Source organism: Hylobates moloch, unplaced genomic scaffold (genome assembly GCF_009828535.3).
Source record: "Hylobates moloch isolate HMO894 unplaced genomic scaffold, HMol_V3 SCAFFOLD_23, whole genome shotgun sequence".
NCBI lineage: Eukaryota > Metazoa > Chordata > Mammalia > Primates > Hylobatidae > Hylobates > Hylobates moloch.
The window spans coordinates 37,313,859-37,326,778 of record NW_026652298.1 but is presented as its reverse complement, the minus strand read 5'-3'; the positions used below and the strand labels follow the sequence as shown (position 1 = coordinate 37,326,778).

Below are 12,920 nucleotides of genomic sequence, written 5' to 3'. Positions count from 1 at the left end.
GGGAATGCCAGTAGGCAGAGTATCTCTTCACGAGAGTCTTAATGCTTTTCAAAACAGAAGAAAATTTCTCCTGGTGGCTTGTTTGTACTTAGCAACGAAGCATGCCGGGGTAAACCCAGCCCTGGCCAACCAGATACTCACCAGGGGTGATGAAGTCATGGCATCTAAAGTCAAGGCGGGCGTAGCTCCTGCTCTCTCCCACTGCTTGTTTTGTAATTATACAGGAAGGCCCGGTTTTTTTGTGAGTCGAGTTCACATGTTTGTATCCTCACAACAGGCCAGTGTTGGCATCTTTGGACCTTTCTAAACATCAACATTTCTGTTTTCCTTTAGGAATCGTCTACGAAGCCTGATAAAAAGGTTTCTGTCCCATCAGGACAGATTGGTGGCCCCATTGCTTTGCCCTCAGATCACCAAACAGGAGGCCTGAGTATTGGGGCCTCGAGCAGGGAGCTCCCATCCCAGGCATCGGGCGGCCTTGCTAACCCTCCTCCTGTCAACCTGGAGGACTCGTTGGATGAAGACTTGATCCGCAATCCAGCCTCCTCTGTGGAAGCCGTGTCCAAGGAATTGGCTGCATTGAATAGCAGAGCAGCTGGGAACTCTGAATTCACACTGCCTGCACCCTCAAAAGCACCTGCAGAAAAAGTTGGAGGCGTTTTGTGTACAGAAGAAAAAAGGAACTTTGCGAAGCCCAGTCCTTCTGCTCCACCACCAGCTAGCTCTCTGCAGTCACCCCTCAATTTTCTGGCAGAACAGGCTCTGGCACTGGGGCAGTCCTCTCAGGAGAAAAAAACAGAGAGTTCTGGCTACAAAGAGCTGTCCTGCCAGGCTCCCCTCAGTAAGGGCCTGCCAGAAGTACATCAGTCCAAAGCTAAGCACCACAGCTTGCCACGGACGTCTCACGGGCCCCAACTGGCAGTTCCTGTGCCTGGCCCCCAGGTCAAAGTCTTTCATGCCGGCACTCAGCAGCAGAAAAACTTCACGCCCCCATCTCCATTTGCCAATAAGCTCCAAGGCCCAAAGGCTTCTCCCCCACAGTGTCATCGTTCCCTCCTGCAGTTAGTGAAGACAGCGGCCAAAGGCCAGGGCTTCCATCCCTCTGCACCAGCCACCTCAGGAGGCCTGCCAGCCTCCAGCAGCAGCTCTCACAAGACCCCAGCCTCGTCCTCTTCTGCCCTGAGCCATCCAGCAAAGCCACACTCAGTCAGCTCTGCAGGCTCATCTTACAAGAATAATCCCTTTGCCAGCTCTATCTCCAAACATGGGGTTTCTTCTGGCAGCTCTTCCTCGGGAGGAACACCAGTCCAGAGTTCTGTTTCTGGGAGCCTGGTCCCTGGCGTACAGCCTTCCTCCGTGGGACAGGCCACCAGCCGACCTATCCCAAGCTCAGCAGGGAAAAAAATGCCTGTTTCCCAGAAGTTGACCCTGGTAGCCCCTCCAGGCGGTCCAAACGGAGATTCCAGTGGTGGGACCCAGGGAGTGGCAAAGTTGATGACCGCGCCGCCCCGAAAGCCCTCTGCAGTTAGTAGTGTGACATCGTCTACCTCCTTGTCAGTGAGTGTCCGGCATAGCAGCCTGCCCTGCCCCATTCACAGGGGCCTTGGGGATGAGGTTGCTTGCCTTGCCCCGGGTGGAGAGTGAGATCTAAAACCACAGGTCAGGTAGGAACAGTGGGCTCAGACGTAGGAAGGGAGACTGGGCTCCGTGTTCTCAGGTATTCACTTTTCTGGTGACAGGAAGCCCAGGATGGCCTAAAGCTTCTTCTGAGGAGGGCAGAGGGAGCTAAAGGATGGCCAGCACCATACCTCTTCGGAGGCTGGGTCTGTGTGGCACAGAATGAGCCACAGCACTTGCCTTCCGTGACCCCTTGCCTCTCCGTCTCTCTAAACAAGGGGGATGGAAATGCTGTCTACTGTCAGTTGAGTCATGTGGAGGTGTTCATGGACCAGGAATAGCAGGACCACCTAAGAGTGATTCTGTTGGTTTTTGAAGGACAGAGTCCAATAATTAATGCATCTTGCTTGTGTGTAATTACAGCAGGTTCGGGAAGAGATAGTCAGCATTTTTTTTTTCTTTTCTTTTTTTTTTTTTTTTTTGAGACGTCTTGCTCTTCTGCCTAGGTTGGACTGCAGTGGCGCTATCTCGGCTCACTGCAAGCTCCATCTCTTGGGTTCACGCCATTCTCCTGCCTCAGCCTCCCGAGTAGCTGGGACTACAGGCGCCCTCCACCGCGCCCGGCTAATTTTTTGTATTTTTAGTAGAGACGGAGTTTCACCACGTTAGCCAGGATGGTCTCGATCTCCTGACCTCGTGATCTGCCCGCCTCGGCCTCCCAAAGTGCTGGGATTACAGGTGTGAGCCACCGCGCCCGGCCTCTTTTTCTAATATATAAATGAAGTGGTTACAAAGACAAAACCATAGAAAGGTCTGTTGGAGGTCTCACCTCCTTTCCTGCACCCACCACCCCTGTAAGGTAACTAAGCTCTTTAGTTTCTGGTTTATTTTCCTCTTTTTAAACAAAAGATTAATAAATACAAACAAAGGTATAATAAATACAAACAAAACATGTATGTATGTGTGTGTATGTATATAAATATATATACACATACAAATATACATGAACATTTATGGATATCTATATTACATTTTTCCCTTCACAAAGGAGGCTTTTTTTTTTGAGACAGAGTCTGGCTCTGTCACCTAGGCTGGACTGCAGTAGCGCGATCACAGCTCACTGCAACCTCTGTAGGAAACATATTTAATATCCTTTTTAAAAAATTATGTTCCCTGGAATCCATTCCATGTTGGTTCATAAAGACTGTCCTGGGTCCTGTCTTTGGGGTTGCAGGGTCGGAGGGTGCCTCCCAGGGCCATCTGACATGGATGTGTATGTTCCTTTGTGTTGCCAGGTTTGGTGTGAGTGAGCCATGAACAGGACTGGAGTTCTTACTGCTTGCTGTGTTTCTTCCCTAGAAAGGAACGAGTGGGACTGTGCTGCTGACCGGCTCCTCTTTGATGGCTTCACCCTACAAATCCAGCAGCCCAAAGCTGTCTGGGGCCATGAGCTCAAACTCCTTGGGAATTATAACCCCTGTCCCTATTCCTGTCCACGTACTTTCCTTCAGCGCTGACTCCTCTGCCAAAGCAGGGGTCTCCAAGGATGCCATCGTCACAGGCCCTGCCCCCGGGTCCTTCCACCATGGCCTTGGCCACAGTAAGTGCTTCTTTGCTGTCTTTGGTCACTCAGGAACCTCTAGATTGTGGCCAGGGGTCCTGCTGTTGTGTACTCTGGTTCCTGTGTTTGAGTCTGGTGTGTGACCATGGGGAACATCTCCGGGAACTATGCCGAGCCCCCACTGCCCCTTTGGGTGTGGTGCCCAGACTGGCCTGGCAGGTTATCGGGGGCTTTTGGCTGCTGGAGCTGCTTTTCTGTTTCTGTCTTCAATGTGTGTGTTTTGTTCTTTTCTCCCCTCCTGTTTTCTCTCAGGTCTTCTGGCTGGCTTGCACTCCAGCCCGCCCCATGCAGCGCCTCTCCCACACGCTGCCGTGCCCACCCATATCCCGCAGAGTCTGCCAGGTAATCACCCGACGGTCAGTGTGCCACGCACCCCATGTGCCTTTGCCCTCTCCACCCCTAGGTGCTTTGCCACTGCCAAGGGTCTTGGTGTCTTTGCCTTGTCGCTGTTGTTGTTTTGGTTTGTCCTTTGAGGCTGTGCTTTTTCAGTACTCAGGGTGACATGCACTTCTACTCTTGGGGTTTCCTCTGGTCCCCACTTGGAGCTGCAGCCAGGTCAGCCTCAGCCTGTGTGATTACAGGGAAAGTTGCGGGGGGCAGGGTGGGGCGGTTTTGTGTGTGGTGGAGGAGTTCCTAACCCTCGGCTCGTTTTTTTCTCTTCAGTTAAAAAAAAAAAAGGAAGGTAATGGTGCATCTTCTCCAAGGGCTAATTGGGTACAACAAGGTCTTGGAATACAAGCTGCTCCACTTTCAGATGTGATTGCTTAACAGAAGGCTCTCTAAACTTTGTTTCATTAAAGGGAAAATCCAGGTAGCAGCCAGAGGCCACAGTGCAAGACTTTGAGAGGAGCAGCTTTAAATCTGTCCAGGTGTGAAAACTCCATCAGAACAGATTTGGGAGCACAGCAGGCATGTGGTCGGCGCTCCTCTTAGCACCTTCTGAAATAGTGAGCCTCTAAAAGCCTCAAGCTTGAGGCTGGTCTGGTAGCATCTGAGAAGAGAGCTCAGGTGCCCCGGGTTGGTACCTTTGCATTGAGTGCATCTGCCTCACCCTGTCCTGAGTTCGCGATTCTTGGGTACGCCTCCTGGAATTCTGGCATGGGAAGTCTCACGGTGTCTCGGCTTTGACCTAGCATTGTTCCTACTGTAGACCTGCTTCAGACATGACCAGGGTGCTACTTGGATAAGGGGAGAGCCACTCTTGTGGAAGCCAGCCGAGGTAACCATGGTGAACTGGTGCCAGGTGGAAGTAAGGGCCCTCTGTGCTGCACATCTCCCAAGTTACATCTGCCTCATGATGTGCTGTGGCTCCCTGGCACCATGGCGCATTATAGTAAACACCAGAGGCCATATGGGGCGAGACTAAATCTGGAAGTCTCCACAATGGAAATTGTGCTGCTTTGAGGGGCTAAGCCTACAACACTAGTGACTCCTCCTTTCCTTGGGAGGAGAAGTAAAGTGCAGTGACTTCTCTACAGACTAGAGGCTGCAGAGCCACCTTGGTGAGAGCAGGGGTCTTTCCAAAGTCAGGCTGCCCTGCCTTTGCTTACTCTCAGGAACGTTACTCTCAGAAAAGTGGTGGCTCTCACCTGTAATCCCAGCACATTGGGAGGCCAAGGCAGGAGGATTGCCTGAGTCCAGGAGTTCAAGACCAGCCTGGGCAACGTGGCAAGACCCTATCTCTATGTTAAAAGAAAAAAATTAGCCAGGTGTGGTGGCATGTGCCTGTAGTCCCAGCTCCTCAGGAAGCTGAGGCAGAAGGATCACTTGAGCCCAGGATGTCAAGGCTGCAGCGAGCTGTGGTCATGCTACTGCACTCCAGCCTGGGCAAGAGTGAGACCCTGTCTCAAAAGATTGCTTTCTGCTATATTTTCATTTTTCCTCGGGGTATGAAAAGGCTATCAGAATAGGAAGAATAAGTGCTAGTGTTCTATACCACTGTAGGTGACTGTAGTTAACAGTAGTATGTAGTTTCAGTTAGGAAGATATTGAACGTCGCCAACAAAAGGAGATGAAAAGTGTTTGAGATGATGGATATGTTAATAACCCTAACCTGACACTACACATTTTAGATGTCGAAACATCACTATGTACCCCATAAAATGTGTCATTATTATGAGTCAGTTTTCAAAACTGTTTAAGGCTATCAGAGGCTGGATGTGGTGGCATTGAGAGGCAGGAGGATTGCTTGAACCCAGGAATCAGAGGGTATATTGTGCCGTGATCGTGCTTGTGAATAGCTGCTGTACTCCAGCCTGGGCAACATAGTGAGACCTTATCTCTAAAAAAATTTTTTTAATCAGTTTAAAAGTTCGAGGAAAAAGAAAGTCCATCAGAAAAGCAACTATACCAAAACAGGGTTATCCAAGTGAGCTTCTCACTTCCTTAGACGGACTTCAGCTTACAGGATGACGCGAGATGCGAGTAAGAAGCTATTTGCGCATTTCAGTTGCGTGACTTGTGTCTGCGTTGCTTTCCTTCCTTCCTTCTGTGGACTGAGAATGCTAGTGCCTTTGAATTTGTCTTTACAGGACCTGAAGGTCTTTTGATGGTAAGAGAATGAATGATCATTGCTGCCTTGAGTTCTATGTAATCGTCAGGCCTCGCCTCAGGATGGCAATTGTAGCCTGAGATGACGTAGCCCAAGTTGCATAGCAGAGCTGCTGTTCTGGAAACACTGTGCTGAGTGACCACCAACCTTCACAGTGCTAGTGTGCTTGCAGGCTGCGGCCAGGAGCAGTGTACACGAATAACCGCTGGCTGGTGTCTCATGGCTTGTTTGAGCTTTGGAACACTCAGCATTTGGGGACTTTTGCTATTTAGGTGTTTCCCTTGAAGTTTGGTTACTACTGCCTTAAGGAAATCAGAGAGTATGAAAAACTTGCGTTCTAATTTTTACTCTTTTCCAGGTGCTTCTCAGCTTCACGGGAAAGGGCCTGCTGTACCACGGAAATTGTGACCGCTTCAGAGGCAAGGCTTGCCACTTGGGTCTGGGTGGAATCAGAACGTGCAGGTCTCCCAGGATGTACACTCACTGCGCCCTTTCTGCTGCTTGGTGTTCTTCTGGAGGAGCGTGAGTTCTCAGTGGAGCGCTTCTCGGCACTTCTGATGTGCCTCCCACGGAGGGAGCCGAGCCCTTGCTGCTCAGGAGGTGCAGATTACCCCGTGCTTTGGGCCTTGCGGCTCTGTCGCTAGACGGTTGTTAGAGGGGCAGCTCTAGGCTGGGGCGTGCGCTGGGCCGTGGTGGGAGGCATGGTGTTTACAGGCTCTGGTGGCAGAGCAGTTGGCACACCTGCAGGTGAATCTGCCTGACCCCCTGGCATTTGGTCAGAGTACCTCAGAGCACCCCACTGCTCAGGGGCTCCTTCTGGCTGCAGTAAGCTCCCTGGATGGTCACAGTGCCGCCTCATCCCCAGGCTGTGTGCTCAAGAGGACAAAACCCAGGCCAGAGCCACAGCTGGGAGACCTGCATTTTCCCTGCAAAATACTAAGAACACCTAGGATGTGCTCACTGTGGGGGCCAGTTTCTCCTCGGAACATGACAATGAAGCTCTTTTAGAGAAAAGACCTTTGTAGATTCAACAGTTGTGATAGGATTTTTACAGACACCTATTTTGGGCTCAGTTTTCATCATTACCATTAAATGCATTGGATAGAAGGGGACTGTTCTTCACACATCATATTATAGGAAGACATAATTCCAGTGCCTTTATGGTGGAGCAGAATTCGACAACACATGTCCATTCAGCCCTCTGAGTGGATCTGAGATGAAGACCTTTTTAAAGATATGTCTGTATTGAAGACAAAGCCAGTTTTGAGTTTTTTACACTTGCACATCATTATCTGTGCTGTCCTGACTAGAAGGTTGTCTGGGCCCCAAAATTCCAAGTCCCAGTGTAGCCAGGGCTCCCATTTTGTTTTTCCAGAGTTCGTGGAGTTGGACTGCAGAGCCCAAAGCCCTTCATCTCTCTGAGGGTCAAGGATACCAGGGGTCCCAAGTCACAGATAGACATTCCAGTTTGTCTTCTTAGGAATCATTCTTAGGCAGTGCAGCAGAAGCAGGCCTCTGTGAAGTGTCTGCCAGGTAGAAATAGGCCTTGAAGTCCTGGGGCTCTCCAGGTGGTGGGGTTATGTGTCGACTTAAGGGTGATGTGCGGAAGAGCTTGGAGAGTGGATCAGAGAGACTAGAACAGTTAACTGCAGAGCTCCTAAGTCACCACTCAACCAGTGGCTGTTTCACAAGGATTTGAGGGCACTTGCTTGTCCTGTGAGGTCTGTGCCCCAAGGTGGGTCTGAACTGACTGCTCCAGCTAAGTGATCTCAGGCACGTTGAGAGTATACAGTGTCCTCAGCACATACACCTGTGGGAAAACGGACCGCTCTTGGCTCCTGACTCCCAGGGTACAGCACCCAGTAACTCATCCTTCATTCAGAGGTTTGCTGGCCTTCCCGGTTTCCCAAGGAGTAAGACCTCTGTCCGCCCTTTGGCCCGGCCTCTGCTCTGACTCCTTTTTTACATAAGAACCAATCTGTGTTTCACATTGGGCTAAGTGGATTCCTTATCCCTTTGTTACATATATTTTTTGCAACTTGGATTTCCAGTTTGTTTACAGAGTAGTCTTAGGTAGTAGCAAAAGAGCCAAAGAAGAGATTTGTATTGCTGAGCTCAAAGCCAAGCAGAGGCCGGCAGTGGAGGCTGAGCAGGGACTCTCCAGGCTTCTCTGCCCATAAACACCCGGGTCCCAGCCCCTCCTTCCTTTCCCTTTGGTGCTCCCTCCTCCCCATGTACCATTGCGCGTGCAGCTGGAGCAGAATACCCTCATTTTTAGGAATCTAGTGATGCCTCTTGCCTCAGGGAAACGTTTCTTTGATGGGGAGTTTGAGATTTCTTTTCCTTGTTTATGCTTTATTTGTGGTAATGAAAGAGCGAATGACTGAACAGCCATGGCAAGGCAGATCTACAGGCGAGGCTGCAGCAGAGGGTGCGGCAGAGTGGCCTCGGGGTCTGGGGGGCTGCAGGGGTTTCCTTGGCGCAGCGAAAGTCTCTGAGCACTTACTGGGCGTGGCCGTTTCTTAGGTGTGAGAGGGGCTGTGGCTTTTGTGCAGCGACTATGTTGGTGTTAGGGGTGGTGTGGAGATTGTTAATCTTGTATAAAGCAATTCAATAAATTGTTTCAAGGTTTCCAAAACATTTTTTCTCACTCTTTTCTTTCTACCATGTGGAAGTAGTTCTTCCTATAGGAGCTGTTATATATGGAATATCCATTTTGGCTGAAAGCCAAGAGGGAGTGGGGGGAAATAAGCCTTGCATGCAAAAGAAGAAACGTGGACCGTAAAAGTAGACTCCAGCCACCAGGTTTATTTTCATGCTATAAATAAAGTTCCCTATTACTTCCCATTTTCTTATGTTCTACATGAGATACAGAGACCCAGAAATTTGCGTGGTGAATAATCAACTGTTTTGTATACCTAAATACCAATGAGATAATAAGCGAGACTTGTAAAGCACTGAAACTAAGGCTAACAGCAGCACAATCCACTATCAAAGGATTTAAATGCCAGAACTGTGAAACATTCTCTGTAGGTGCCGGTACAGTCTGGTTGACAATTAACGTCCACTCCAGCACCGAGGGCTGGACACTTCTGGTTTCTGTTCACCTTTCGTGGCTTGGAGCCCAGATCTGTCTCATGAGCAGAGTAACTACTGAGGAGGCTTCTCTGATGGAAAGTTGGTTTTAAGCCAGAAATCTGGAGAGATGTCATGCCAGGCAGCAGCCCCCACGGGCCCCGGCCTTTGTGGGGCAGATTGTCACTGTCTGGTGTGCCATCAGTACCCATGCTGCATGGAGTGGGCTTGGCTGCTGTGGTTGGCTTGTCCTTTAGTAGTTTTCAGATTGTGTGCAGTTATCACGAGGAGTTTGTTGCTGGGGGTGTATAGGAAAAGGCATCGCAGTTGTCCAATCATTGGAGGATGAAGTGGGTCACTCAGGGTGAATGATGGTTGGGACGAGAGTTGCCTGTCTTCAGCCAGTGCTTGCCTGTCTCATATGTGGGCTGGACTCTGAGCAGCCTGGCAGCGAGGGTATGTACAAAATGCTTGGCCTGCACCAGGGCTAGGGAGAAGACAACACCAAGGAGGTCACTGCGTCGTAGTGACACTTCGTTACGAAGTGTCTACTTCTGCCCAGATACCAAGACCGCCAGCTCCTGGATGGACATATCCTTGTTGACATAGCGGTCGTACTGAGCAGGGGTCAGCCTGCCACTCTGCAGGGCCTCTTCGATGGAGAACTTCTTGCCAGACTTCCTGTCGTGTATCACTGAGGACTCCCCATTGGGACCCTTCACTGAGATCTCCTCCCAGTCGCACTCCTGGCTTCTGAGTTTCACGAACATGTTCCAGTCGATGAGCCCGGCACGGTGGGCTTCCTCCGGGGACAGCTCGCGGCCGGTGTCGGGGTGGATGACTACGATGGAGCGCCGCAGGTGGTTCTCCCGCTGCTCCCGCTTGAAGGCCACAGAGCCCAGGCGCTTCTGCAGCTCGTCGATCTCGAGGTCTTTGTCCTTGGAGAGCCTCTTGAGGTCATCCAGTTCCCTCTCCAGGGACCACAGTCTGGAGTCATGGTTGGTCCCAGAGTCCGCCACGGTCATGTTCCGCAGGTCTCGTGTTTCTGTCACTGCCATGTCAATTTCTGATTGGAGCCTTCGCGTCTCCAGCTGCAGGTTTTGCCTCTCCAGCTGTAATTTGTGGTTCTCTTCCCTTAGAAAGTCTAGTTCCTTGGATGACTTGGAGTTATGGAATTCCAGCTCCGAAAGCCTGGCTTCCAGCCGGCTCACCTCGACGTCCAGCTCGCGCTTGCTGCGGCTCTCCTCCTCCAGGCTGCTCTTGAGCCTCTGGATCTCTTGCTCGGTGTCGCCCTTCTCCACCTGGACACTCTCGGAGAGCACCACCTTCTCCTTGACATCCGCCTTCTCCAGTGTAGCCAGTTTCCTCCGGAGGGTCTCGAGCTCACCCTCCAGGAGCTGCCGCCGGTGCTGCTCTTCTTCCAGCTGGAGTCGGAGCAGGGCATGCTCTCGCGCCTGCTGCGGGTCCTGCTGCAGCACCACCTTCTGCTTGCGGGTTACCTTCTCACGGGCCTCAGCTTCTTCCTGCTCCAGTGCTGCCAGCCGCTGCTGCAACCGCTGCACCTCACGCTCGGCCTCCCTGCGGGCCTGCCGCTCACGCTCCAGCTCCTCCAGCTGCCGCTCAAGCTCGGTGCGCCGGCGCTGCAGCCGCCGCAGCTCTGCCCGCAGCTTGTCAATCTGCCGCAGCTCCATGTCGATGCTCTCGGCGAAGGCGCTCACCTCGGCCCGCAGGCCTGGCTCCTCCTCATACCTGACCACCTCCTGCTGCACCACCCTTTCCTTCACCCGCGAGAGCTCCTCCTCTTTCCGGGCGATCTGCTCTTCCTGGGAAGCTCTCTCCCTCTCCAGATCCACTTGCTTCTTCTGCTCCTCTGAGAGCTTTGCCCTCAGAGACGCTACCTCCTCCTTGGTTTGAGGATCTTCTTGGAATTGGAGGATCTCCTGGACCACCTCTTTGGTCTGGACCTGGGGTTTGGTGTCTTTCAGGGCCTGGATTTCCTTTTTCAGCTGGTAGATCTCTAAATCACACCTTTCGATCAGTCTGGTCTTGTCCACGATCTCCTCCCTGAGCCGCTGAAGCTCCTTCTCCATCTCGGGGTCAGTCTTGTACTTAATGACTTCCTTAGTCACCTCTTTGACTTCCACCTGGGGGCCTCGCCTCCTGAGGGCCTCCAGTTCGCTCTGGTAGCTCCGGAGCTGCTCCTCGGCACCCCGGTACTTTCTCTCCTGCTCCACAAGCTCCAGGCGGAGGTTCGCCACTTCACTCTCCACCTTGGGGTCTGGCCGCACGATCTCCCGCACCTTCTCCTGCACCACCACTTTGGCGTTCTCCTCCTCCAAGGCCCATATCTTCCGGAGCAGCTCTGTCTTCTCCCTCTGGCTAGCGCGAGCCTTGGCAGCCTCGTCCTCGTATTGGCGGGTGAGATCGCTGACCTCCCTCTCGGTGGCCGCGTCCTTCTCCACCTTGAGCACCTCCTTGACGGTGATCTTGCCCTCGGCCATGGCCCGCTCCTTCTCTAGCCTCTTGAGCTTGTCCTGGAGGAAGCTCAGCTCCTCCTCCTGCTTCTCCCTGAGCTGGCCCTGGCGCTGGTGGTCCTCCTGCAGCTGCTGGTACTCTGCCTCCAGCTGGGGGTCATTCTGCAGTTTCACCACCTCTTTCTCGGTGACCTTCTCCTGCGCCCGGCTCTTCTCCTCAGCTAGGGCGGCCACATGCTGCTGCAGAAGGAGCACCTCTGCCTCCCGGGCGCCCTTCTGCCGCCTCAGTGCCTCCAGCTCCTCCCGCAGCTGCAAGACCTCATCTGCCTGGGCCCTGTCAGGCTCGATGCGCAGGACCTCCTTGACCACATACTCCTGCCCCCCATCCCTGGTCTCCTGCTCCAGGGCATGCAGCTGCAGCTGCACTGCCTCCAGCTCCTCCTGCAGCAGCTGGTTCTTGTGCTGCTCCTCTGCCAGCGTCCGCTGCAGCTGCTGGAAGCTCTCCTCCAGCATAGGATCCGGCACCTTCTTGAGCACCTCTTTCCTCACCACCGATTCCTGAGGCCCCTGATTCCTCAAGGTCCGGATTTCTTCTTGGGTGCTCTTGACCTCGTTCTCCAGCTGCTGCCTCCGCTCAGTCTCCTCATCCAGTTCCTTCCTGATCTTCCACGCCTCCTCCACTCCAGAGGCCGGCCTGTTCCTTTGCAGGGTCTCATGGGTCACTTCTACTTCTGGCTGCTGTGATGGAGAAGACAAGACAAGGTTAAAGCCAGGCTCTGGCAGCACATGTGGGACCTTTCCCCACCTGGTCACAGTGGCTGTCCTGTGGTCCCCAAGGGACTCCCTCAGCGCCAGTTCATGTTAGTTGTAGAGTTCTAGGGTTACTTTCAAAAATGATCAAACAACTAGTTTGGGGTTTTTTTTTAATCAGGTAAAACATTTTTGAGCTGTGGAAGAGTTTAAAATGAAACCACGGTCTCGCACCTCTGGTCCCCTTCCTAGGGCGTGTCTGTCAGCCTTGGAGATGCTATCTGTGCTCACACAAGCATGTCTGTCTGTAGTATGCACCATGTGTTTATCTTTCCTGCACAAATGGTATTCTTGCTGTGTGCGCTGCTGCTGACTGCACTTACAGAGCTCATTCCAGCTCACCACAGAGAGTGCTGCTTCAGGATTTACCAGCAGCATGGTTTCCACTCTGGACAGACCGCAGTTTAGCCCATTGCTGATGAAGAGTGAAGTGCTTCCCGTGTCTTGCTATTAAAAAACAATGCTGTCATAAACATCACGGACTTCAGAAAATAACATTTACTTTCTTTTGTTTCTTTTTTTTTGAGACAGCCTTGCTCTGTTGCCCAAGCTGGAGTGCAGTGGCGCAATCTCGGCTCCCTGCAACCTCCACCTCCTGGGTTCAAGCAATTCTCCTGCCTCAGTCTCCTGAGTAGCTGGGATTACAGGCATGCGCCACGACGCCCAGCTAATTTTTGTATTTTTAGTAGAGATGGAGTTTTACCATGTTGGCCAGGCTGGTCTCGAACTCCTGACCTCAGGTGATCCGCCCACCTCGGTCTCCCAAAGTGCT

The 12,920-nt window shown here is 52.2% G+C and overlaps 2 protein-coding genes across 10 annotated transcripts in view; one reads left to right on the top strand and one right to left on the bottom strand.

Moving 5' to 3' along the window:
* UBN1 (ubinuclein 1) overlaps nucleotides 1–8,576 on the top strand; it is a 35,024-nt gene extending 26,448 nt beyond the window's left edge. For 6 of the 8 annotated variants that reach the window (XM_032144602.2, XM_058433884.1, XM_058433880.1 and 3 more), the window contains 4 exons: nucleotides 334–1,557; nucleotides 2,977–3,217; nucleotides 3,491–3,580; nucleotides 6,148–8,576. In XM_032144602.2, the coding sequence (XP_032000493.1) occupies nucleotides 334–1,557; nucleotides 2,977–3,217; nucleotides 3,491–3,580; nucleotides 6,148–6,197 (1,605 nt within the window). In that variant the 3' untranslated portion in view covers nucleotides 6,198–8,576. Of the gene's footprint in view, nucleotides 1–333; nucleotides 1,558–2,976; nucleotides 3,218–3,490; nucleotides 3,581–6,147 lie in introns of those variants that run through there. The other 2 variants (XM_058433879.1, XM_058433883.1) reach the window with 2 other exon arrangements.
* The window catches only part of PPL (periplakin), a 54,964-nt gene continuing 50,610 nt past the window's right edge, over nucleotides 8,567–12,920 (bottom strand). Inside the window, exon 22 of one of the 2 annotated variants that reach the window (XM_032144597.2) lies at nucleotides 8,567–12,076. In XM_032144597.2, the coding sequence (XP_032000488.1) occupies nucleotides 9,413–12,076 (2,664 nt within the window). In that variant the 3' untranslated portion in view covers nucleotides 8,567–9,412. The remainder of the gene's footprint in view (nucleotides 12,077–12,920) is intronic. The other variant, XM_058433876.1, reaches the window with a different exon arrangement.